Raw genomic sequence first — 27,460 nt, 5'->3', positions numbered from 1 at the left:
CACAATCGCGGACTGGGCCCAATTTCATAGAGCTGCTTAAGCACAAAATTTTGCTTAAGCAAAAACATCCTTGCTTAGTAAAGTCAGATTACCGGCCAAGACTCCACTCAATTGTAATGCTAAGTAAACCACAGCTAAATACCAGTCACAAGCAATGTATATGGCATGACATACTTTTCAGTAACATGTGAAAAATAAGCGAGCTATTTTCGTGCTTAAGCAAATTTTTGCTTAAGCAGCTCTATGAAATTGGCCCCTGTACGGCCATGCGTTGGTGTGCATTATTATATTGGCATCTACGTCTACATGGGTTTAAAACAAAAATTGCGGTAGTACCATGTGTAGGTACATCTCTACTTTGATGGTTATGCAGATTTGTTTTCTTTCGGGAGGCTAGACGTCTTGCTTTTTATTCTACTGCATTATTTTTCAGCCAGTTCTCAAAGGACGAACATCCTTATAGCTATGGTGTATTTATTATTCCGACACTTTCTTTTGGTAATGTGACAACTCCGATGATTTCAATTTTAACTCCCTAGGTTTTAGGTATTAGGTATTATACAATACACTACAATACAATGGGCTTTTATATAGCGCCATTTCATTTTGACCACAGCGCTTTAGACATACAGTAGTAAGATGCAAATGATGCAAAAATGAACAAAAAAGCAATACACGGAAACTAAGGAAAAGGATGTTTTCGTGCTTTATTGAAAATAGGCGGTGAATTGGAGGTCAATTGGAGGTGCGTGTTTTATAAGGGTGATGGGAAGATGGTTCCACAGTCCTGGAGCGGCTAAAGAAAATAGTTTATATGCAGCGGATTGTGTTAGGTATAACAAACTTACCATGGCCACTGCACGGCTCGTACCAACTGTATACTAGCAGGAGTCCAAACAGCAAAGACAACCAGCCCATTATGTATTTTTTTCCCCGAACACCTAGACAGCGTCACCAAATGAACAGCTTCCAGCAAAAACGTCTCCTATAGTTGAAAACACTGGTGGAGGCTTTTCGGACATTGGTGACTTTAAATAAACACCCACCAAGACCAAACCCGCCTCTACACGGCACGCTTTTCAGCAGTTAATGACTAAGTCAACAACATCCCTTCCAATAGAGCATCACCATGACACAAGCTTCCAGCAAAAATTGGCTCCAAGTTCAAATTACCGAATGGAGGATCAACAAGTCAGGGAAGGTTTCTCGGACATTGATGGATTTTTATAGACGCCCACCCCGACCAAACGCCCCTTTACTCGGCACACATTACAGCTGTTGATGGCAAAGTCACCAACACATCCCGTGTCATAAAACGACTCGACCAATCATTGCTAATAATGACATTGGCATGGTTTCGCGCGGCCTGGCACTCAGAGCGATTAACGGTGCGGTTGAATGGCTGAATTTATTTGCACTGCATCTCATCTGCTCATCAACTGATTGTCTAGTCAATCTAAGTCAAAAAATTATGTGAAAAAAACAAACCCTCTACTTTGTATAGGGTTTGCATACGTATTTTTGGGGGAAACGGTTATTTTTAATTAATACAAATCATGCATATTTCCCATGCTCATTTTTTTTTACTTTTTGGATATGTTGTTTTAGAGGGTTTCAGGAGACACTTGCAAATAAATCTGTACCCTGTCAAACGACGTTTGATCACAATATTAAAAAAAAATATTGAAACTTATAATAATATTTTGTAGTGCGTCATTTTCGAGTCACCGGTAATGCTTTTAAGATTGGGGATAAAAGGGTGATTTGTTTTTCCATAACCACGGTACGTCGAGGTGAAATATTTCCTCAAAATGCATTATTTTATCATAAGCTGCTCTACTACTTATTCGCACGTAAGTTTGTATTGACAATAATTTCCGGGGTCGTGTACACAGACCATGTGTAACCCCAAGTGCAGTTTTGTTAAAATAAAAATAAACGCTTGATGGAGCAACCTTTTGTCAAGGCAGTGGACACTATTGATCATTACTCAGACTATTTATTATCATAAAACCTTACTTGAAACGAGTAATGGGGAGCTGTTGGTATAGTATAAAACATTGTGAGAAACGGCGCCCTCTGAAGTGACGTAGTTTTCGAGAAAAAAAGTAACTTTCTACAAATCTGATTTCGAGACCTCAGACTTAGATTTGAGGTGTCGAAATCAAGCATTTGAAAGCACACAACTTCGTGTGGCAAGAGTGTTTTTTCATTTATTATTATCTCACAACTTCGACAACCAACTGAGCTCAAATTTTCACAGGTTTGTAATTATATGCATATGTTGAGATACACCAAAATAGAGGACTTGTTTTTGACAATTACCGAAGGTGTCCAGTGTAATTATATGGTCTATGTGCATGTGCAAACAATTCAGCTCATTCCTTAGATTTGTATGATATTTTAGGGCACTGGACACGTCGTTTGATATTGTCAAATACCAGTATTCGCAAATGATGTATCCCATCAGTACGCATATAACAACAACTCTGTGAAAATTTGGGTTTAATTTGGACATCGAAGCTGCAAGAAAGAATTGAAAGAAAATCACGCTCGATTTTTGTTGTGCTTTCAGAATGTCTGAGAGCAGTCTTTCTCATACTGAAATATTTGAGTGGTACATTATTTATTTTTATAAACTACGTAAATACTTCATAGGGGCCGTTTCTCACAATTTTCTATGATGTTTTCATATAGTTTTGAGTCGTTACAAAACGGCTTTGACTTTGACCTTTTATTGATGTGAAAATTCCTAAATTGATCTAATACAAATGCTTTTAGTGTCTGATTGACGTTGTGTTTCGTGTTTGCTCCGAAAGGGTGAAGTTATAAAAGTCTATTGACATAATTTTCTTCTTCTTTAGATCGATTGACACCACTTTAATTTCTAGGTTGTCATTTTAAAATGTTTTCCCGTCGCATAATGAAAATGGGTGCATCGCATAACTTATTTTGAAGTTGAAAATCCTTTTTATTACGTAGGTTCTTTGTAGTATACATCACACCGCGTAAAAATGACTTGGTCGTGTGAAGTCAAACTTTTGACAGTTTTGGATTTGGAAAGGTTAATAAAGAATTATGTAGCTTTGCAAAAAATAGGTTTTATGAAATCAACATTGCAACTGAGGTATAACGTTTTCCCAACGTAGGCTTACTGCACATTTTTAGCAACCAACAGAAGTTGTGTAGTGTAAAACGGAGTGAGGCATTGCAATACGTTAAACGAGAGACATGTATACAAAAAATGTGTTCTACCTCTTTCTAAAACTACACCAAACTGTTGTTATAGAGCCAACACCACTCAAATGAGATTTACTGACTATGCTACAACATTAACAATAACTAGACAGAAGATTTTTGTTAATTACAAAAATACGGTGTTCGGTTGGGCTTTACGTGATGACGTAGTTCAAAAACAGTGAACCATAAAGATGAATTTTTCTACAACGTGTCGTTAATTTTTTTTTGCCAGACTTGTATGCTGTGATGGTTAAGCATCAAAGGATGTATATTTCAACCTAAAAGGCAATAAACAACGCCCTTTCAAATCATTTCACAGTCACATCCGGTTTAAACAGGTCAAAAGGTCAACGAAAGTTCACCAACATATCCATTTCTGTAAAGTACGTAACGCCCTTTCATATGATGTATAGATTGTCAAAATAGCTTATGTAGTTTAGGTTATATGAACTTAGGAAATATTGACGACTGTAGAAAAGACTGTAAGGGGCATGTATGTTTTAACTGCCTTGAACGAAGACTATTCTTCATGAAGCTTTTTCGCGCTCTATGGATGATCACTGGAGCGTGACTCTGCTGCACCGCTAATAATACACTACACGTTGTGTGTATGCCTACGTGCAATGTTTAAGCACATACCAATGGGGATTTACGTTGGTCTTTAGACGTGAATTTTGAAATTTTCAACCTCTCTTTTGAGCCAGAAGACAACATCAAAATGGGGTCATGTCTGTGGGGCGTTTACGGAGTTTTCAATGACGATTCCGATGATGTTTCGATTGTAAGAATCCCTCATGTAGATCAAAAGTTATGATTTTTTGAATTAATAAACTTTGAATATTCATAGCTCAAGATTTGATGACGTCATCATGACGTAACTCACACGGTTTCTTCTCCTAATAAATCGCTAACTATGTGTGAAGTTTCAAGTTCATACGAGTCTGGGAAATGCGCTTTTGTTAGCGGACAAGGGACGGACAGAAGAAGAAGAAGAAGAAGTATGAAGAAAAAGAAAGAAAAAAAACGAACAAAAATAAGAGGTGTTCCGGGCTGTTGGCCCGAACACCTAATAATGCGTTCTCTTAGCGTCATGATCGTTATCGTTTCGCTGCAGTGTGACTCGGCCTTACCCCCCATCGGTTGTCGTGTATTAACCTACAATTTAAGACATATGTTCCCTTTCTTTCTAAGGACACTTATTGTTGGAAAATGAGGGCATCAAGAAATGTTACCCGACATTGGAGGCTCTTTAAACACGATGTAACCTAAAAATCTCCGTAGATAAGAAACACATCCGTCTTTATCGGACCGCTTTTTAAAAGCCAAATCCATTAGCTTCATAAGTGTTCCTTATAGGATTAATAGCAGGTACTGGTCCGCAAGGAATTATGGTTGCGGTATAAAGTTTAATATTTAATGAAAAGGTTTACATATGGTTTGTTGAACCGTTCGATTGTTTTAAACCTAAATAAATGTAAAATACACAGTAAAACTAACATGTGAACATTTCATTTCAAACGGTCACGTTTTCGATATTATATAAAAAAAATATACAAAGTGGTTGATTAGCATTGATGCGTTCAAGGATGAACGAAACACCGGCCATTAATCATTAGATAGATTATTTTACTAATGTCACATCAGTGGAGTTGGGCTGCATTAGTTTCCCAGTGTAAACTCATCGTGTTATCAGCAATATATTTGGTACATGTGTAACTACCGTAGCCTTCCTGTATGTCTACACTGGGGCCGGGGGCTACATAAAATCCACGCTACCATCATTAGAGAGAATCATTAGATAATTTATTGGGTCCCTGGGGATTTGTGTGTATGTAGATATGTGCCTTTGCCTGTTTTTGTGGGTGTTTTTTTTTTATACTCTTTGTTTGTTTTTGATGCCATGCTTATACAAAGGACTCTCAGTAAACCCAATCACACTAAACATGGCCAAGAACTCCATGGAGAGAAGAAAATGGAGGAAATTTCAGTTTATGATGTGAAAGGGAAAACTCCCAGAGAACTATTCAATCATGGAAAAACCCACGCAGTCACGAAGGGACCAGAGCCATGTATTGGGAGAGTTACGACAACTTGCGATTAGAAGCCATTTTGTTCCCCAAGAAAGGCATGTGCGAATACGGGGTGCCAGACTAGTCTGCCCATTGGGTTGTTTTGCATTTGGAGACAACATGGCGTCCAGCAACCACATGACCAAAGAAAACTGGTCCCTCCATGTCGCAACTCTCTCAATATCTCTGGAAGGGACGTCACGCTACTGCCATCCTGCATCACAGGGTTGAACAGACTTGAAAACCAATTTTCCTACATTAACAAAAGACCCGTTGATGCATTTGGTACTCCATACAACCATAATAGACTAACTTCACTATCAATTTTTATATATAAAAATGTGTTGATCGAAACAAATCGCGAAAACACATTGTTTCAGGTGCAGGAATAACAATACAATTCAATGCGAAGAAATCGAAGGTTCGTGTAAAACTGGCGAAATATTGTACGTGCTTCAATGGGTGCGTACAAACGTATACTGTCGCCAAACTTCAAAATGTTCATGATAATAGTGATTTCTTATAATTATTAAAGTGTTCATATCTGTCACTACGTGACGCTCAATGCGCTTCAACATTCAGTATTTCTTTCAACGTGGGACTACGTTTTTATTTTGATACATACTCCTTTTAAAGCCATTGGACCCTTTCGGTAAACAGTATTGTCCATGCCCACACTTCGTGTATCACAACTTCTATATAAAATAACAAACCTGTGAAAATTTGGGCTTAATCGGTCGTCGGAGTCAGAATAAAATAACGGAAAAACCCACCCTTGTATTCGCGCGTTTCGCCGTGTCATGACATGTGTTTAAAATAAATCCGTAATTCTCGTTAACGAGAATTGATATTGTTTTACTGTTTTCTCAAAAAGTAAAGCATTTCATGGAATAATATTTCAAGAGAAGTATTTCACCACTACCTTCTGTAAACCCTGTAAGTTATTTGTAAATCTATGAACTTTTTTTTTTTGTCTGTACCGAAAGGGTCCAATGGCTTTAACAAATCACCATGTACTGCTTTACAAGGTGCTGTGGCGCATTAATATGCTGCAAATCAAACTAGAAACACCAGGGCGAACCCCCTCTCTTTTCGATAAAGTGCACTGGGCTCTTCAACACACGAGACCAACAGCATTACATCCCATCCGAAGGAAAAAGCATCAATGTTAAGCGTCTTGCAAAGTGTCGCGACTAGGACTCAAACGCACACTCTGTTAATCAGAAACACCAGAGATTGAGTCCGGTGTTCCTAACCGCTAGGTCAAGCCTGTTAATCTCACTGAGTTACATTTACTGTACACTAGAAAATCAAAGGGTGACAAATTAATGTATTACGTCTTCAATGTTTTCTACTGAACATCTTGAGCAGGTTTGATTGCTTTGGTTGAAACACTTAAGCTCAAAGTGTCCATGGACTTCATTGTTCTGGAAAAGGTAGATGAATTCCGGGCTCTGGACCTGCGCTCTGATATAGACGTAAAAAGCGTGTAGAGGTACGGGTTTAGAGACGAGTTGATCGGGAGGATAAAGACGACAGTCCAAGCGTAGATGTCAGGACCAATGACTACCGCCCCAGACTGTGATAGTATCCCCATAATGATGACAGGCATCCAACACGCAAAGTCCGTACCAACTATTAGCGCCATTTTGACGGCCATTTTGATTTCTCGATCCCGATGCGCGGCCATGCGGACTTTATTTGCTGCGCGTTTAACCTTGACGAATATCATTATGTAGCAGAAGAGCACCACCATGAAGCAAGCCAAGTTCACCCCGAGGAATAGAATGATCGAGAAGATCCAGGCTGGTTTCTTCCCCGTTGCGACTTGAATCGAGACTGTCCTGTTCCCGAAAGAGCCATCAATAGCGCCCTCTTTGATTTCAATACTGGTTGGTTTGGTGAGGAGTGGTAGCCCTATGCACACATCGGACAACCCGTAGATATCCGATTCCAAGCCACTACCCGAGACCGTGGGTCCGACACTCAGACCAAGAGACAACAGCCAAATCAAAAGAATCAGAATTGTGGTCGACTTCTTACGAAGCCTCCTGGAGCTAAACGGATACACGATTCCGTGGAAACAGTCGACACTTATCAAGGTAACGATAAACACCGACGCTTCGCTCGACATGACCGACAAGACGCCAGCTAGTTTACATAGTCCTGACGACCGCCATTCCTTGGCAACTTGTGAGTATTTCTCCCCAAAGTGGAGATCTGCACCAGCGATAATCAGCATATAGACACCCATCATGAAGTCTGAAATGGCCAGATTGAGAACCATAATGGAATGACTGATCTTCCTGCTGCTCGGTTTGGACTTATCAGTGTCTACTGATCTCGTGATGATGACCACTGCATTGCCGATGAGGGCGCTTAGTCCAAGAACCCACATAGACACGCGGAGGAGGTCGTTCTGCATGAGACTTCCGCATAGGTTCAATGGAGGTTGCAACTCAGTGGTGTGACATTGGGAAGCTTGGAAGGAAGGTAAAGAAACAAACTCACAACAGAGTCTGAAGTCATCAACGTACCTGCAATGGTAACAAGTCCAAGCTTATTCTTCAAATAAAATCGTGGACTTATTCCCATAACATTACTAAAATAACTATCACTGGTGACATACAGCCTCACTACCAGACAGGCAGTCTTTGTAAAAACACACCTACTCCCGTATTCCAGCTAATAAAAAAAGGTTTTCTCAACACGTAATACCGAACACATCCAATATCCTTAATATTGCTAACTTAATGAAAGGCATTTTTTTTTTAATTAAAGTATATTTGTTATGCTCACAATTTGTCCAGGCTAACCAGGTCTATCACAGCACCTTTATCCACCAGGACAGTATCATCATTCGACTTGCTTCTTAGCAATGCCCTGCAAGACAGAAACAAAGTAAAACCACAGTTTTAGCGAAAACAAAGGTTTAACATTTGGGACACTAACAACTGTTATCTTTTTACACAACCACATTTCTTCGAAGTAAAAAGGTTTCTCAAAATGCTCAAACGCTGTTGTAGACTTTCTAACCAAAGGTTTGTATTGTCCTTTTTTTAAGTGCGATTACCAGACGTATACCGTTATTGGTTGCGTGGAAATATAACATCACACTTTCTGTCATTCCTCCCAAGTAGTTTGAACAGTGTGCTCAAAATCATCCAGATTGGCGCGCCCTCACACGTCAGGCCCTTGTCGGCTTTGAGGAGCCGAGAAGAGCTGGCCTGAATACTGCCCGAGAGAGGAGAAAGGCTGCAGCTGCAGCTGCAGCTGTGCCAGCTGTACCTGGACAATAGACCCTTCCCATGAAATATGTAAATTACACGTAGCGCGTGCGCACTAACGTTTTGGTTGGCAAAATGAGGGAACATCGCGCTGTTTTGTATGGGTGCGTGACGCAGACGCGATTGCGCGTCTGCTTAGTGCACAACTCTATGGCGTTTGCCAACCAACAGGGTCTGTACGCTTGCGTGGATGTAATTAGCATATTTCATGGGAAGGTCCATTGCCAGATGTGCCGCTCTCGAATTGGACTATACAGCCACAAGCGGACCCACTGAGTGTGCAAAGACGTCATCGTCTGATTCGACGGACAACCTACTACCTCCCTTTTAATAACGACCCATTATAGCTGTTCGAAACGGCGTGTAACCCAAACCACAAACACCGTGGTATCCCAAAATTACTACTATATATGATACCCACACCATAGGGTTTACGATAATGTTTAAATATAAAAAATAAAAAATTAATACTTACAGTGTTATTAGACTGCGGAGTCCGTTAAATGCCCCTGTCTGTAGGTGTTCCAGAGAAATATTCGTTGCTAACCTGTGTATAAGAGTGTGGTAAAGTAGGGGCACATTTAGGACAAGAAACCCTCTGCCAATTATCGTGCACGGTATAACTTTGCATCAATCTGCAAAAACAATTAATATTTTACAACAAAACAAATAAACAACACAAAACATTTTAGATTTGTTCAAGCAAAACAAAGAAAGGGTAACAGATATAATAAACAAATAATGTAATTGTCTATTATGCGGTTGACAAAACTCACATGGTTTGCAGATTTTGTAATTCCATGAAAGCCATACCTTCAAGTGACTTGATTGGATTATTGGAGATCTCCCTTCAAACAGAAAATAAAAAAAAATATTTCAAAGAGGAAGAAAGAAGATAGCGTTCCTTATGGGGTGTGAAACTCCCAAGAGTGTACCCCTAAATCATAACACAGATCCGACCCTCATAATATTTCCGTTCGGTAGAGCAAGGAACTCTATGGTTTGACTGCATCGGGTTGAACTGATTACAAGTCATGTGACTATAAGGTCACGTAAGAATTACTTACAGATATGTGAGGTTTGAGAGACCAACAAAAGCTCCAGGGAGCACACGATGAATGTCATTTCCAGACAGCGATCTAACAAAACACCAATAGAACAACAAATAAAAAGTAAAAGAAAGCACACAACTGGAGGAATTACATAGTCAAATGCACCGTATTCATAATGCATGATTTAGGATGTTACTTAGGCCTATGACTTTATTATTTATGCAGCTATTTATTATCAAGCGCTCTAAAAAAACTTTAAAAAAAAATAATAAAAAAATTGATAATGCATGTGAAACCTAATACGATGGAATCGTTCATAAGAAAACCTTATCAGTAAATATTGGCAACCGAACAATTACACACAAGGAATAATGAAATAATGCACCGTTTAATTTGCAATTGTTTTACAATTATATACGTTTAAAATTGTCCGGTCTATACAACATTTTAACTGTCGTTTAAACAAACATGTCGTCCTACATGTGTAAGACCCAACATTCAAAATACTACCAAGAAACCTAACAAAATAAACATTTACAGCAAAGGCAAAATAGATTTTGAGACAGAATAAAAACAAAAAAAGAGCCACTATGACCTACTAAGAAAAACAAAACATAATAATTATAGAAGTGAAAGAAGAAACATTATAAACTAAGAAGCAAAAAATCGAGGACAATTAATGCTCCCTTATGGCAAATACTAACTGGTTAAGCATTTTGTACGTAAATAAATGAACATCAACCAAATTAGTATTAATGAAAATACATTTAGAAAACAAAACACGGGAAAGAGGCATAAACAAAGCATAAGACGAAACCATACAAGAAATGTATAGATCTATGGAGGATCATAAGATAAACAAATGTACAACGAATCAATCAGAGTCTAATGGTAGTTGTAGACAATGCTAGAAGAAAATGAAAGTAAAAAATCAAGACTCAGTACAGAAAAGCAATGACAATTTCTACATTAATTTAAATGGAATCATACATTTGTTAACAATGCAATCTTGAAATGGATAGGTCTACCTGAAACACAACAGTACATCAAAAGAACACATCGAAGTCAATGAACAAGCAAAAAAAGTACTGAAAAGTAATTGCAGAATAATATTGTCTGTGAAATCCGGAGGTTTTACATGCCTAGTCAAATGAACAATAAAAACAACAAGTATAGTTCATTGGAGAAATTGTATATGTGTTATTATGTTTCAAACTCACAGTGCCTTCAAGTGCAGAAAGTCTTTGAATAAGCCAGGTTTGAGACTACTTATGTTAGCTCCAGACAGCGTCCTATGCAATAAATTGGTAAGTCACGAGAAAAGAGAACAACAACAAAATTAACGAAGAGAAAATAACTTAAATATTTGACATTAATATTATGTATAATATTCTTTAACTATTTGTTTGTATTTTTTATTTAACTATTTATACATTGAGAAACAATGGTGTGTGTAATAACAATAATACCAAGTGTTGTTTACTTAACATTTGGAGTTCATGAGTCTTTATACTGCCTTTAGACAGTCAAGAGTTACAGGCAAGGGTCCGATAGCAAAGTCTGCTAAAAAAAACGTATAACACTTGTACGGTATATCTTAAAGGAACACGTTGCCTTGGATCGGTCGAGTTGGTCTTTGAAAAACGTTTGAAACCGTTTTTAATAAAATGCATATGGGTAGAAAGATGTTGTAAAAGTAGAATACAATGATCCACACAAACATGCCTCGAAATTGCACGGTTTTCCTTTTACCTCGTCGACTAACACGGTCAGCCATTTATGGGAGTCAACATTTTGACTCCCATAAATGGCCGACCGTGTTAGTTCGCACAGTAGAAGGAAAACCACGCAATTTCGAGGCAAACTTGTGTGGATCATTGTATTCTACTTTTACAACATCTTTCCAACCATATGCATTCTATAAAAAACGGTTACAAACGCTTTTTATAGACCAACTCGTCCGATCCAAGGCAACGTGTTCCTTTAAATGATGTGAAGACCAACTCTATTGTTTTACTTACAGTCGCTTTGTAATCTTGACGATGTCTAGGACGGTTTGCTCATCCCAACCTTCATCACAATTAACCACCAATTCCATCTTCTTATCGTAGTCACAAGTACACCTAGAAGGACAATGCTGGTCTATGTTGAGACAAGAATAAGTTAAGAACAGTTAAGACTCTGCAAATCATCATCAGGGTGCATAAGTGGCCCTAAAAGTCAATTTCGTTTCGGATGCGGAGATAGCTCAGGCATATTAAAGGCAGTGGACACTATTGGTAATTGTCAAAGACTAGCCTTCACAGTTGGTGTATCTCAACATATGCATAAAATAACAAACCTGTGAAAATTTGAGCTCAATCGGTCATCAAAGTTGCGAGATAATAATGAAAGAAGAAAACACCCTTGTCACACGAAGTTGTGTGCGTTTAGATGGTTGATTTCGAGACCTCAAGTTCTAGACTTGAGGTCTCGAAATCAAATTCGTGGAAAATTACTTCTTTCTCCAAAACTATGGCACTTCAGAGGGAGCTGTTTCTCACAATGTTTTTACCACCAAACTCTCCCCATTACTTGTCACCAAGAAAGGTTTTTTGCCAACAATTATTTTGAGTAATTACCAATAGTGTCCACAATAGTGTCAAATGCACCGTATTCATAATGCATGATTTAGGATGTTACTTAGGCCTTTAAGGTACAGATGGCGTATCTCTGCCATGGCTTGTTCTGGAGTTATATTTGAACTTGTTTAGTTTGTTTAACTCCATTTTCAGCTGGTATTTTCTTGTCGTAGGCCTATAAAACTTGTGCAAGTCGAGCGTTATTCTGAGGGTGGTTTGATCGTCTTTCGTTTCGATTGTCCTCTTTCATAGGTCTTTTTACAAAAATCCCACTGAGATGCTTCTGCAGATTATAACTGATTTAGTTTTGCAGGATCCTACCAACTATGAACACTTAAGCAGTAAATCAGACAACTATATGAGAAAGTGCGATGACCAATTATTTTACCAAGCTCTTGGTGGCGCCTTATATTAGCCCCGCGGCGTACCGGTTAGTTATTAAACATTCTATAGTTTACGGGATTCGAGGCAACGCATGGAGAGGTATCAATGTATTTGGTTTGCGGTAACATCGTGTGTGTGTCTTCTTGCCAGGTAGATTACGTTTTTGGAGTACCGTTTTGCTTAACTGTCGCAGAGTACATATTCGGATTTCGGGAGACTTCCAAGTTCTGAAAAGAACTGCCCTGCTTTGTTAACTACTACCAGAGCGGAATGTAGAAAATCGGGTGGGACTACTACTTTCGACTATAGAGAATCGCTATTAACCACCGCGGAGTGAGTTATTATTGGTCTCAATGTTTCAAATAGCTTGCTCTCTAATCATCGTCAGGAGACTGTAGTTTCTTTTTACGAAGTATTACCCGAATAGATTTTATAACCATAGACTTACCACATTCCTCTTCGTCATCCCCAGTAGGGCAGTCTACGTGTCCGTTGCAAATGACTGATCTGTATTTGCACTCCGTTGTGTTATGGCACTGGTAAAAATCTGGACATTGTATATTCTCTAGGAGTAAAACCAACAATAATTAGACTAACTAGCAATGTCATTACAAAAAAAAATATTCGGTGTTGAAAACATCATGTCACACAATCTTCCATACATGTTAGGCTGCAGATGTGCTGTAGAGACAACCAGATGAGTAATTGTCCACCTTCAATCGAATTAATTTGTTTACGTTGGTATTTTAGCAAGCAATGATTTGCAAACTGTCTGTTGACTAAAGTACTATTCACACGACAGAAATTTACATTTAGGTCCATTGCTTTATAGTTTTAGCATGACTGTAAAATGTAGCAAGATTTTGCAAGAGAATTGGAACAAAATATTGTTGTCGTTTCGCATGAGGTACATTGTGAAAGGGGTTTAACTATAGCAATGTGATTTCAAGTATACCAATGTTGCAAACCGCATCATGTCAAACTACAATGTTGGACTGAGTTACTTTTTGAGAAGTTGCGTACATACAACTAGAAAAATTATAATATCCACCTAAATCACATTTACTGGTTTTAACATGCAATGATTTGTTTACTCTTTGGTTGGAACTCTAAACTTCAACTAGTTTAATCAAAGATATCTCACTGCAATTGTCTTCGTCTACTTCTGTCCTCTGACAATCTTTGATTCCATCACATCTGGCGCTGTCCAGCACACACGAACCATCCAAGCAGTCAAGAGCGTCACTTCCGCAAGATGAATTATCTGTACAAAATTCGGAATTTTTTTCACATTTAAGGGCTATGACATGAATCCCTACATACTGTTAATGAACATGTATATCATAGAATAAAATAGAACAATAGAATAATAATTTATTGTCACTTGTAAAGAAAACAAATATTAGTACAGTGAAATTCGTTTTGGTTTTGCGTGTCTAAAAATATGTAATATAAAAATTACACTAAAAATTTACCATTTATACAAAAAAAGCCTAGTTTAACTGTAGAAGTACATTAACGACATTACTCGTCAAGTTTGTGAAGAAAAACAGGTGAACACAAATTCTGCACACAAACAGTTACAGTCAACCTTCGTTATAAAAGGCACCTTATAGGTCTATACAGAGTACGTTCTGAACTCCCAAATGCCATTAACCTAGTTTCTGGGTTCTTGGTCTTACCAAACCTAACCTTTTATTAAGGGGTAATTTTGTCCAGTACCAGCGTTAGATATATTTAAAGTCGACTGTAATCACAAAATATTAGAATGAAGGATTGGGCAAATATATTTCTGTGTCATTATGTGCGTGGTTTATGACTCAAGTTTCTCTTGTCTGTTCTGAGCACGAGATGTTTTGACGTAAATGGTGTTTTATCACTACAATGGAGTCGGTTTGGACGTAATAATTCAGCCATTAAAGCACGTGTCACATTGGTAATTCCCAAGGACCAGTATTCATAAAGTACACTTGATGTGAATTAACCAATAAATGTACGAAAACTTAAAACAGCAGCTCAGTCGGTTAATGGGGCCACGAGAAAGAAGTTGGAAAAAAACTTAAGGTTACCTGGAAGTGGTATTTTGTCAAAATAAAGCTTTTGTTACTAATATAGTGTGTTTTGATGAGTGGAGTGTGAATTAACAGTTAAATACAGTGGACACTATTGGTATCTGCCAAAGATCAGTCTTCTCACTTGGTGTATCTCAACATATGCATAAAATAACAAATCTGTGAAACTTTGAGCTCAATATTGGTCGCCGAAGTTGCGAGATAACCATAAAAGAAGGAAAAACACCCTTACGAAGTTGTGTGCTCTCAGATGCTTGATTTAGAGACCTCAAAATCTAATTCTGAGGTATCGAAATCAAAGTCGTGGAAAATTACTTCTTTCTCGAAAACTTCGTCGCTTCAGAGGGAGCAGTTTCTCACAATGTGTTATACTATCAACTTCGTCACATTACTCGTTACCAAGTAAGGTGTTATGCTAATAATTATTTTAAGTAATTACCAATAGTGTCCAGTGCCTTAACGTTGAATGCCAGACCGGCATTGTTATTTACCTCCTGTACTCATTTGTAGATGAAAACCAACACGTTCCACCGTCGAGTCTCCAACAAACGAAAGTTGTACCTCGTCTTCTGACTTCAGGAAGATTGATCGCACCTTTGTCGCTCCGTGTAATGCGAACGACTTGTTTTCCTGACCGTACGACTCGATGCGTAATACGTCGTGCTGTAACTCGGTTTGAAATGTTACCACACCGATGATAAGTACGCTCTTGTTGGCTGCCCGGTGAGGGTACACTCGCCACCAGCAGGCAATGTTTGGGGGGTAATTGGATGGGAAACCAGGTGACTTTAAATCACGAGGTCCATCGTCCAAATATATTTCCCTGAGTCCACATAAACCTGCAAAGCAGTACACAAAAGTTTAATAATAGTGGATAAAAAAAGGTAAGGGAAGTTACGAGTAGTCTTGTTATAAATAACATTCACATTGGAACCAACTTCCCTAATAAAGGCCAGTGTTGGTACTAAAATAAATCCTTGAAACCATCTCAGCAAATTTATGCACTACTAGGCTGAATCAATCACAAGAACCATCTCTGCCCTCACAGGTAGGGGGCCTACCCATTTGCACCCTAGGTGAAGAGATGCAGTTAAAATCAAGTGTCTTGCTCACAAGGGCACAAGTGTCACCTCCGGGACTCGAACCCTGCACTCTGCTGAACGGAACCATCATAGTTTGAGTTCGGTGCTCTTACCAGCTGGTCCATGACAACCCCACACTAACCTGGAGGAAAGCAGAAAGGGCGACCTCTTTCTGAAGTATTGTTCTGTACACACACGAGCTGATCTGACGACTCACCACAGGGTACTTCATTTATCTCACAACTCACTGAAAGATAGGTATAAAATGAAGTATAAAAAGGCATACTATGTCAACAAATTTCTTCCTGTGGTTAGACTGCAAGACTTGCAATCACAAGGTTGTGGGTTCGAATCCTACGAAGTCAACCATTGATTTACCGATATCTAGAATACAATATTGTCGTTACCTGAATTACATTGTCTTGATTTGTGCAATTCATAATCATATACGCTAATCCATTGTTTGATGGAAGAGTATGGCCGATGCTTGCTTTACATTTTCATATATCATTGATGGGAGTTTGCCGAGTTCCCTTTTAACGGGAAGATATCTAGAAAAAACAAACAAACAAACACTAGTTCCCAACACTATGCAACTTATCCATAGAAAATTTACTAGCTATGCAAACAATGGTACATATTACATTGAGCGAATTTAGTTCACTACTGTAATGAAAAGTATACTAATATTCGAATTTAAGCACACAATACCTTCTTGACTCTGCGAGATCTCGAGCTTGAACCCCATTTCTTCTACACCATAGTCGGATGTGAAAAGCAAAAACAGTTCGTTTTGTTTTGAGGCAGTTTTTTGCGGAAACTTGAGTCTGAAAAAAAATGTAATTATTATCAGGTAAGACCGAAACGCACAAACTCAGCAGTTTTAGTCTGGTGTTCCACGAAATTATGTCCCAATTATTTGAAGTTAACGTGGGATAAAGGAGATGTTTCGAAAGGGGGCGATATCAGATTTTGTACTGACAAAATCACCGGGGGAGGGGCACACTAGAATCTCCTGCCACATGGGCACTCTAAATCACTCGGCCATTGCATGCCACACATATAAATCCTTTAGCGGCAGTATTAATAATTGTTTCTTCTTCTTAACCACTGAAACTTACCCGGATATTTTAAGGTAGGCATCCTGGAAAGATTTCCCGTTGCCGATGTGCAGGAAATCGTACCCCTGTTCTAAATGAAACTCCAAGAAAGTCACAACAACACGGTATCCCACTTCTGCTACCAGGAGCCACTGGCAGTGTGTTTGTTTAGGATAGTTGAGAGGCCAACGAGGTGTAGAAACCAATGTGCTTTCATCACTGTTTAGCTTAATGTGACCATTTCGGCACAGACCTAGGAGTAAAAAGAAAAAAACAAAGAAAACAAAGAAAAGAAACTATCATTACTTCGTATCCGCATCAGTTACTGCCTCCGTGGGGAACACTAGGGTTCTACAACAAACACTATGGTTCTAAAGGTAAATGAATTTCAAAAATTGTGTGGAATAAAACAATTGTTTGTTATTGTTTTTTGTCTGGATAGGATGTTAGGGAAATTATTTTGTTGTTTCTTTGGAGGAATGTGGTGTCAGTTTTTTTTTTGTTTTTTTTTTTTTTTGGGGGGGGGGTAGTTTGGGGGAGGTTTACTGTAATTGTGTTTGCTAGTCGGTGTGGGTTTGTTTATGGGTCTGTAGCTGTGTGGGTTTGTTTTTAGTGGTTGGTTTCCGTCTTTTTAACTCTTCACAAAATTCAAAGCTACAAGAAATATCACATTTTTGAAACCAATTGTATTTACATAGGCTGAAACTTTGTCTGTCATATGATATTTGTTCTGTAATTATCATTTGAAAGAATAACTCAATGTTACTTTGTCATTTACCACAATCGAATTCATCAGAAAGGTCGGTGCAGTCATTGCTGGCGTCACATAAATTTGACTTATGTACGCAGCCTGTTCCATTTCGACAGGAAAACTGATCTTCGCTGCATTCACCTAGTACGAAGAAATAGAGAAAATGCGCACTGTTTTATTTCAATTCAACAAATATTAATTTCATGGTGGCAGTTATAAAGACACGAAGAGGTTATTTACAAGATATGATATTATGGAGGTGTAAATAATTAATGTCACATAATAAACAAAGTAACTAAAACAAAAATATTCCAAAATATAATGTACACTTAAAAGAACAACATAACACAATCATAGCCAACGTTATGTTGTTTTTTTAAGTGTACATTATATTTTGGAATATTTAGAGTTTGAGACCGATCGACCATCTGGGTGACGAGGACAAAAAGTGAAAAAACGAATCCACATTTTGCATGACATCGACAAAAAAAAGAAGAAGAATTAAACAAAAATCCAAACGGGAGATTAGTGTTAAATACTTCTCATCAAATATGACATTTCATACATTATTATTTCCAGTGACGTTTTCTTCTATAGACCGTGTAAGTTTTATGTAAATCTGTGATCTTAGAAGAGTTTTTTTTTCTTACCACTTCCGCAATGTACCTTTAAACGTGTATTTGCACATGTTCATTATTGATATCTGCAAGCAATAAATCTTGTGCGTTCAAAATCAGTTCATCCATCACTGATGCAGAATCTTGTTAAAACAAAAATCCCTGTTTTTTGTTTTCCTCTTTTTGTTAGGTTTTCATCTGTTCGGAATATCAAGGCCTCATCAGTAATATTTGTACATTATCGGCCTTACTCCTATTAATCACTGCCAGTCCAATAAAGCTCTTCCAGAAGATAGCAATGACAATCAGACCGTAGAAACAGGCCAGAAAAACCTTTTAATCTTAACTATTGTATTTCCTTTAGTAACTATTTTCTTATTCAGTCATCAGGAATAACCAGCGGTGTTCTTTATCGATGTTGAAATGTAAGTTGGAAAACTTTTAATCTTAATTACGGTCTTTCTTTTAATAACTATTCACTTATTCAGTTTTCTCGTTCTTCCAAATAAAAGGCTTTAATACAAACCCCCGATGCTTTGGAAGAAATAAACGTGGGTCTTTACAGCATTTAACGAGGATGATTGCTTGGAATCGTTTCATTAAAGCTTGCCGAACGCATTGTTTAGGAAATCTTCAAGGAGAGTATTTATGGGTTGATCGTAATAATAAATTTAATACAGCACTGTTCAAGCAAACTGTCCATCTTTGAGCAGTGGAAATCAATGTCTTTCACCGTAATGGTAAAGACATAAAACGAACTGGGTAGATGCTGTTTGACAAAAAGTCTCGGATTAAATAAAAACTTTAATAAGCATGAGGAAAATTAATAGTGGAAGAACAACAAAAACAACAACAACAACAACAACAACAACAACAACAACAACAACAACAACAACAACAACAACAACAACAACAACAACAACAACAACAACAACAACAACAACAACAACAACAACAACAACAACAACAACAACAACAACAACAACAACAACAACAACAACAACAACAACAACAACAACAACAACAACAACAACAACAACAACAACAACAACAACAACAACAACAACAACAACAACAACAACAACAACAACAACAACAACAACAACAACAACAACGGCAACGGCAACGGCAACGGCAACGGCAACGGCAACGGCAACGGCAACAACAACAACAACAACATCAACAAAAGCAGCAGCAGCCGCAGCAGCAACATCAACACGGAGAACAAAAGCAATGGACATTCAAGAAATGTTTACTAAACCAAAAAGTTAGGCATCTTTGATATGCACTTCCATCTTGAACATCCTACCGACTTTAAACAGTAAATGAAAACGCAGTGCCTTATGCTCTCTAGTATTTCGTTGATTCGTTTAGTAGTGCTAGTAATTTTTAAGGTCAGATGCAGCCCTGTATGTTTTTTTTTTTTTTTAACAATTCAAGTTTAAAAGCCTCCAAAGGAAAAGGGTGCATTATTTACTCTTTTCGGTCCCACTCTACAGTTGTCAATGATTGATTTGATTTACAACTACATTGTAGGGGCCTACATCCATTCAGTGGACCATATATTATATGTAGCAGTGCGGGGTATAATCAAATCTAGTGTGTTATTGGATGAGAAACGGCAACTGCTTCACACGAAATGACAAAACCCTTTCGTGAAAGTGGGACAGAAACATAATTGAATGCGCACTCAAAGCTATTTGTTGTTGGTGACAGAAAGTGTATTGTGTGACTTTAATTTCCGCGGTATACCTTTTAACGTTGATATTATTTTACTCCCTGCCATCCTTTGTTTAAAGGCACAGGACACGTTTAAAAATCTGTGAACATCAATGTTGAAAATGTTGTACACGCCCTCTAAAGGTAGTAGACACGTTTGGTAGTCAAAGACCAGTATTTTCTCATCAAGTATATCCCACCATTATGCATGAAATTAAAGTATTAAAATTACGGCTCTATGTCGGGGGCCATCGGAGTTGTTTGAAAAAAAAGAAATAAAAAATATAAAAGACTTTTGGCTAAATTATCTCTAAAAATGTTTATACTATCAACAGCTCTTTGTTGCTTATTACCAAGTATAAAGTTTGTATGCTATTTGTGTTGAGTCCTTACCAAAAGTGTCCAGTGCCTTTAAATTATCTAAAAGACTTCGTTTCTTCAGAGGGAGTCGTTTCCTAAAAATGGTTTATACTATCAACAGTTCTCTGTTGTTTGTTACCAAGTAATATAATTGTTGTTTCGAGTCCTTACCCGAAAAGTGTCCAGTGCCTTTAAGAGGAAATGATTGGTGCAACTCCCCGAGCCCTATATCATGAAACGCAATTTAACTATAAACCTTTCTTGTACATGACTTCCGTGGTGTGATTTGATTGGTTTTCTTGCTACATATTCAGACATGTTTAGTAGAGCTACATTGTGGGCTTTCAAACCAGGCATTGTCAGCATACTCCTTTTCTTTGATCACTCATGTTAAAGCCATTATACACTTTAGGAACAGAAACAAATAATAAAAGTTCACATTATTTACAAATAACTTACAGGGTTTACAGAAGGTAATGGTGAAAGACTTCTCTTGAAATATTATTCCATGAAATGTTTTACTTTTCGAGAAAACATTAAACAAATTATCAATTCTCGTTGTCGAGAATTACGGATTTGCTTTAAACACATGTCATGACACGGCGAAACGTGCGGAAACAAGGGTTGGTTTTCCCCGTTATTTTCTCCCGACTCCGATGACCGATTGAGCCTAAACTTTCACAGGTTTGTTATTTTTTATATCAGTTGTGATACACGAAGTGTGGGCCTTTGGACAACACTGTTTACTGAAAGTGTCCAATGGCTTTAAAGGACCTGCTAAGTTTGGTAATTTTCAAAGTACTTTCACTTGATCTGTCCATACATTGAACTTGCATAAGCTAACTAACCTGTGAAAGTTTCGGCTAAATTGATCATCAAAGTTGCAAAAGAATGATGAACGAAAAAAAAACACCATTGTTGCACAACTATGTCTGCTTTCAGATGAACAAATAAAAAGGCTTATAAAGTTGTAGACTTCTTGCATATAGTGTCTGTGCTTTTAAAGACATTGTAAGTGTGCAACCCACACAATGTCAAAACGTAATACAAGTACAGTTGCTGCCTAAAAATCACACAATATATATGTACATTTTAAAATTACGGCTCTATGTCGGGGGCCATCGGAGTTGTTTGAAAAAAAAGAAATAAAAAATATAAAAGACTTTTGGCTAAATTATCTCTAAAAATGTTTATACTATCAACAGCTCTTTGTTGCTTATTACCAAGTATAAAGTTTGTATGCTATTTGTGTTGAGTCCTTACCAAAAGTGTCCAGTGCCTTTAAATTATCTAAAAGACTTCGTTTCTTCAGAGGGAGTCGTTTCCTAAAAATGGTTTATACTATCAACAGTTCTCTGTTGTTTGTTACCAAGTAATATAATTGTTGTTTCGAGTCCTTACCCGAAAAGTGTCCAGTGCCTTTAAGAGGAAATGATTGGTGCAACTCCCCGAGCCCTATATCATGAAACGCAATTTAACTATAAACCTTTCTTGTACATGACTTCCGTGGTGTGATTTGATTGGTTTTCTTGCTACATATTCAGACATGTTTAGTAGAGCTACATTGTGGGCTTTCAAACCAGGCATTGTCAGCATACTCCTTTTCTTTGATCACTCATGTTAAAGCCATTATACACTTTAGGAACAGAAACAAATAATAAAAGTTCACATTATTTACAAATAACTTACAGGGTTTACAGAAGGTAATGGTGAAAGACTTCTCTTGAAATATTATTCCATGAAATGCTTTACTTTTCGAGAAAACATTAAACAAATTATCAATTCTCGTTGTCGAGAATTACGGATTTGCTTTAAACACATGTCATGACACGGCGAAACGTGCGGAAACAAGGGTTGGTTTTCCCCGTTATTTTCTCCCGACTCCGATGACCGATTGAGCCTAAACTTTCACAGGTTTGTTATTTTTTATATCAGTTGTGATACACGAAGTGTGGGCCTTTGGACAACACTGTTTACTGAAAGTGTCCAATGGCTTTAAAGGACCTGCTAAGTTTGGTAATTTTCAAAGTACTTTCACTTGATCTGTCCATACATTGAACTTGCATAAGCTAACTAACCTGTGAAAGTTTCGGCTAAATTGATCATCAAAGTTGCAAAAGAATGATGAACGAAAAAAAAACACCATTGTTGCACAACTATGTCTGCTTTCAGATGAACAAATAAAAAGGCTTATAAAGTTGTAGACTTCTTGCATATAGTGTCTGTGCTTTTAAAGACATTGTAAGTGTGCAACCCACACAATGTCAAAACGTAATACAAGTACAGTTGCTGCCTAAAAATCACACAATATATATGTACATAACATAAGTAGGGTAGATGGCCTTAGCTTTCGATCCTAACCGGACCTTCTTTAGAGGCATAAAACAAGTACAAACAAATACATATATAGAAAAAGAGAGGGGAAAGGGATTAAGGGAAGGATCCAGAAAGAAGCAGGAAAATTACAGCCAATCAAAGTTTCTATTTCAGAAACAATTGATGACTATGAACCAATAGGAGTAAAGTGGTGAGGACAAAGGATGTTTAGTTTGAAAGGATTTCTTGTGAGCACATCCGTTCTCGAACAACACTTGTTTATAACAACTTTATCCTTTTTTCTGTTTGAAAAAATCATAATGGCGTTCCACAGGGTTCAGTGTTGTGTACTTACGTACTCGTAAACTTACATTAAACGTGTATTTTTTATTTATTTTTGCAAATGCCTTGTCCTGCTTACTCTATGATACAAAACATAATGCATTTGAAATGTTTTTAAACATTTATGCTAAAAGATTATCCAACAACTATAAGAAATGTAATGTAAAATTAATATGATATCCTCACCACAGCCAAATTCATCCTCTTTCTCAGGGCAGTCTCCCCATCCGTCACACACTGCTGATTCAGGAAGGCATATTGGGCCCGAGGTGCATGAAAATTCGCCTTGGCCACATTCTAAAACATAGAAATGATCGTCTGCTCAGAACTATATACAATGCTATTGGTGCAACTTGACAATGTTTTACACATACTTATAAACAAGAACCTATGGAATTGTGTTGATACTGTACACTCTCAGTCATGCATTGCCACCCTAAACCACGTGTTAAGGCCTCATGAACAAGTGGTCATGTTTTTATTCAGTATTCAATTCAATATTCAATGGATATTTATTTTTCATGTCGACAATAATATTTGGGCATACAGTTGACAACAAATAACAAAAGTGAAATAACGAAATATCTTTGCCAGATTTATTTAACAGCAAATCAATGTATAGATATTTCAAAGATATAGACCTGCTGTGGTTTTAATCTGCCTTGTCATTTTGTCAAGTAAACGTTATATTTTTATATTTTTGTATATTGTATATTTCTCTTAATATTTTTATATTGAGCTGGTCTACTGTTGTAATTGCCTGTAAAGGATAAATAAAGTTTTTTGAATTGAATTGAATTGAATTGAAGATAATAACTCTTGAGAAATTAACGTGCTAGTCAACATGCAGGGAAAGGGTCGTATTGAGTAAACCAGTGAGTAAGTACCCGAGTGTGTCAAACTCGGGCTTTAACGGGTGATTGACACCGTGTATTTTTAAACAACAATTATGTATCATTATTTAAACAATTAAAAGTGAATTTCATTTGTTTATTTACCAATTCAGAGAAGCCTTACCCTTTACGGTGTACTGCCTGATGTTGATTCTTGTGGTGTTGTATTTTTTAGCAGAGGGGAAGAATGAGTACAGTATGCACCCACTCTTCCTTATCCAAACAGACGGTCCACTTAGCGATAAAAATAGCGGGAACGACCAAACGTGAGGCGTTTCTTTTGGTACAGATATCACCCTGGAGACGTTTCCTGATGAAAACATGCCCTCGCCGATGACAATTTCACAATAGGGGATTTCGATGAACTCCAGTTGAACCCTGAACCCGAGGTCAGAGGTTATGAGCCAAATGCATACCAGGTTTGTATCGACTTGCTGGATTAGAGAGCGAGGGACACCGGTGGTTGTTACTATTGTTTCATTGGCACATAAACCTGAAGAAAAAAAAAATAGAGGTACCAACATGTTTATACTACAAGTTTTGTCTGAGTGTTTAATTGTTCAAATAGGGCACCCTCGGGATAACTTGCGGGTCGACTAATTTTCAACCCACAACATTTCCTCAAGCAGTCATAATATGGATTTATGATTTTTTTTTCTTCTTTTATTTACAAAAATTAATGTACACTTTTTTTCAAACATGTTTTCCCCGATAAAGTGGAAGTGATGTGTAACGTGATAGCCGAACTGTTTAAGTGTTTGTTTGTCTTTTGCTTTTAAAGGAACTACATGAATTGCAGGTGTAAATTGTAGGGTTTAAAGGATGTGTTATTCTATCATATAACGTTAATTTAGCTTGTCCATACTTGAGACTCAAATCCACTGGTTCTTTTAGGTTGATTTCTACCGCAATACAACTCATCGGTCAATTAAAACTACTGTTTGGAAAAGGAATTACATAAAGATAACAGGTGTTAGTTGTCAGATGAAAAGGATGTTTTTTATCTTGCTTTCCCGTAATATACACTACTAGCCACTAGGTTTTAGGTTGGTTCTTACCGCAATAGAGCTCATCGGTCATGTCGTCACAGTTTAACCTCCCGTTACATCTCTGATACCTCGGAATACAGTCTCCTGACGCGCATGCGTAGTGATGATCATCACACTCTGCTAAAAATAATACAAACACTATTTCAAGGTCGTATTGATAAGTTTATCATAACGATCTGTGTTTACATTATTGTTCTCGTAAATATACTAACAATGTCCTTCCCTTAATTATTCGCTCCTCTTTTTTCTGTAAAAAGATGTGTTTTTTTTGTTTTCGAATGCATATGCGTCCCTCCAACGAAAGTCCGGTTTGAATTGCAAGCCAAGGCCATCTCCCCTACCGGTTTTGTTTGAACAATCACAGCATACACACCAAAATGTTGTATCATAAGTAACGTTTTCAGGGAAAAAAACAGAAATAAAAAAACAAATAGGTTATTAAACTTAATGGGTGAGCTATAGCTCTTCTACGGGTTTTCTTGATCCAGTTAAACGGCTAGGGATAATGAACCACATAAAGATAACAGGTGTGAGTTGGAAAGAAGAAAAAAGGATGTATTATTTTGATATTTTTCTTTAATGAGGCTTTCTTAATACAAGATTGTTTGGATCTCAACCACTACATAACCAAATAAAAACATTAAAATGATTGATAATTATCAATATAAGTAAACAAAAACTGGTGGGCCTTCTTCAGGTCTTGTTTGTCTGGCGATTTACATATGGAAAAAAACCGTAGCTGGACCTTACCACATCCTATCTCGTCTTCGTGAGCAGCACAGTGTTTCCTCCCATCACAAACAGACGATGTGTTAACGCAATGTAAACCAGAAGGGCACGAAAACTCCTCGTCATCACATTCTAAAAAAAAATATCCATACAAAATTGTTTCAAAATTAATGAGGAAAAAAAGAGCTGATTGCCAGCCCTAAGGATCTTTGCTATCAAGCAAATAAAATAGTTCATGGCCTGAAACAAACTCTTCCCCACATCAACGGCAACAACCTACTCATCCAAGACGAACAATTTATAAGTCGTTACCTAGTAACTCAGTGCCTCGTGATATGTCAGAATTTGGTGTTGACTGAGGATTTATGTCCATAGAAACTGATTTTGTAACATGAAGTCGCTCGAAGGTAGGACATCCTACAACGAATCACTTTTTTTTAAAGGAACTCGACCTTATTTGTAATTACTCAAAATAATGTTTAGCAAAAGAAAATACTTGGTTACGAGCAATGAGCTGTTGAAAAGTGTAAAGCATTTTGAGGCCCGGCTCCCTCAGAAGTAAGTTTTTGAGTTTATTTCTCACTCAAATAAAATGCATCTGAAAGCACACAAAGTAATGCAACAAGGGTGTTTTTTCTTTCATTATTCTCTTGCAACTTCGATGACCAATTGAGCCATGATTTTCACAAGTTTTTGTTTGTGCATAATAACTATATTTATAACACTAAGTGAGAGAACTAGTCTTTGACGATATTACCTAACGTGTCAAGATGCTTAATAGTTAATTAACTTGTGGTGTTTTTATTTGAGGGTTGCCCACAACGTCAGAAATAAGGTTACAGATGCTTGCAGGCATATCTTTTTCATGTTTTTGTTTATAATAATATATACTGTTGCTTGGTTGATACTGCTTGTAGGCATATCTTTTGTGATTTTTCTTACTATTATTATTGCTTGGTTGATATTGCACAAATAAAAGCTTCGCCGCCTTAGAGATGCTGAATTGAGTTTTATTTTTACATAAATTCAAAGGACTCGGGAAAGCACCGAGTATACAGTGCTTATACACATCAGTGTATGGTACAAACAAAAGTCAATATTCATGAAAGTTAAAACAAGGTATGGGGGAAATGAATAGAGACAACAGAAAACAGTTTTAAAAAAAAACCATCATTGATTATCAGAAGAAATAATTATACTCACCAGTTATATTATAAACAGTTGCAACAAGTCTCAATTTGTAAATAGACGACTGGACTCGAGATCGTGTGGCAGTTATCCACACAGACGGAGCATCAGCAAACACTTCCATCGGCAGTAAACTCTGGTCGTTTATTACTGCAATAGGCTCTCCATACGACGGGTCGGCACCACTTCCGATCCGTAACGTAAACCATACCTCGGAAAAATCGAGTATCTGAATTCGGATTCGACTACCTGGTGGCTCTGTGAACCTCCATATACAATTAATGTCAAATTTTGTGGTATTCGGATAACCGACTAGGGACACATTGGTGTTATTCGGAATCGATGTTGATGTTCCTGAATAAACGGCAAAGTAAGGGACAATATTTGAGTCCGGTGAGGAAGGAGATTCTGCCAGAATAGTTATCGAATCTCCGACCTGCAGATGATTGTCTGTTGTACCACAAAGATCTAGAAAAGCAAACACAAGGACGAGGTTATTTAAGATTTAATGATAACCACAGGCATAATACACCGGTGGAATTCGAACCCACGACCTTTGCAATTCTAGAGCAGTGTCTCATCAAGTAGA

At 37.5% G+C, this 27,460-nt stretch overlaps 2 protein-coding genes across 2 annotated transcripts in view; both read right to left on the bottom strand.

Moving 5' to 3' along the window:
• Positions 1–918, bottom strand: part of LOC139943437 (uncharacterized) — a 41,810-nt gene extending 40,892 nt beyond the window's left edge. Inside the window, exon 1 of the mRNA XM_071940248.1 lies at positions 849–918. Within this exon, the coding sequence (XP_071796349.1) occupies positions 849–918 (70 nt within the window). The remainder of the gene's footprint in view (positions 1–848) is intronic.
• Positions 919–4,210: 3,292 nt separating this feature from the next.
• Positions 4,211–25,802, bottom strand: LOC139942531 (uncharacterized). Its single transcript, XM_071939354.1, has 18 exons — positions 25,705–25,802; positions 24,964–25,074; positions 24,030–24,398; positions 23,199–23,309; positions 17,686–17,799; positions 16,929–17,160; positions 16,519–16,634; positions 15,950–16,054; positions 15,217–15,564; positions 13,798–13,917; positions 13,102–13,218; positions 11,670–11,790; positions 10,869–10,940; positions 9,664–9,735; positions 9,373–9,444; positions 9,072–9,143; positions 8,109–8,192; positions 4,211–7,846 (listed from the first exon to the last, which is right to left on the bottom strand). The coding sequence occupies exons 2-18, from the start codon at positions 24,983–24,985 to the stop codon at positions 6,661–6,663; spliced, it is 3,333 nt and encodes a 1,110-aa protein (XP_071795455.1). The 5' UTR covers positions 24,986–25,074; positions 25,705–25,802; the 3' UTR covers positions 4,211–6,660.
• Positions 25,803–27,460: the final 1,658 nt, after the last annotated feature.

This window comes from Asterias amurensis, chromosome 10 (assembly GCF_032118995.1).
Source record: "Asterias amurensis chromosome 10, ASM3211899v1".
Lineage (NCBI taxonomy): Eukaryota > Metazoa > Echinodermata > Asteroidea > Forcipulatida > Asteriidae > Asterias > Asterias amurensis.
Note: the sequence above shows the minus strand (reverse complement) of the source record. Positions and strands in the feature narration are given on the sequence as shown.

Coding starts and splice junctions, on each gene's coding strand:
- LOC139942531 (XM_071939354.1), bottom strand. CDS start 24,985: ATGACCGATGAGCTCTATTGCG. Junction 17,161..17,685: donor TTCTGATGAATTCGATTGTG/GTAAATGACAAA, acceptor TTTTACTCCTAG/GTCTGTGCCGAAATGGTCAC. Junction 9,144..9,372: donor TTACAAAATCTGCAAACCAT/GTGAGTTTTGTC, acceptor TCTTATACACAG/GTTAGCAACGAATATTTCTC.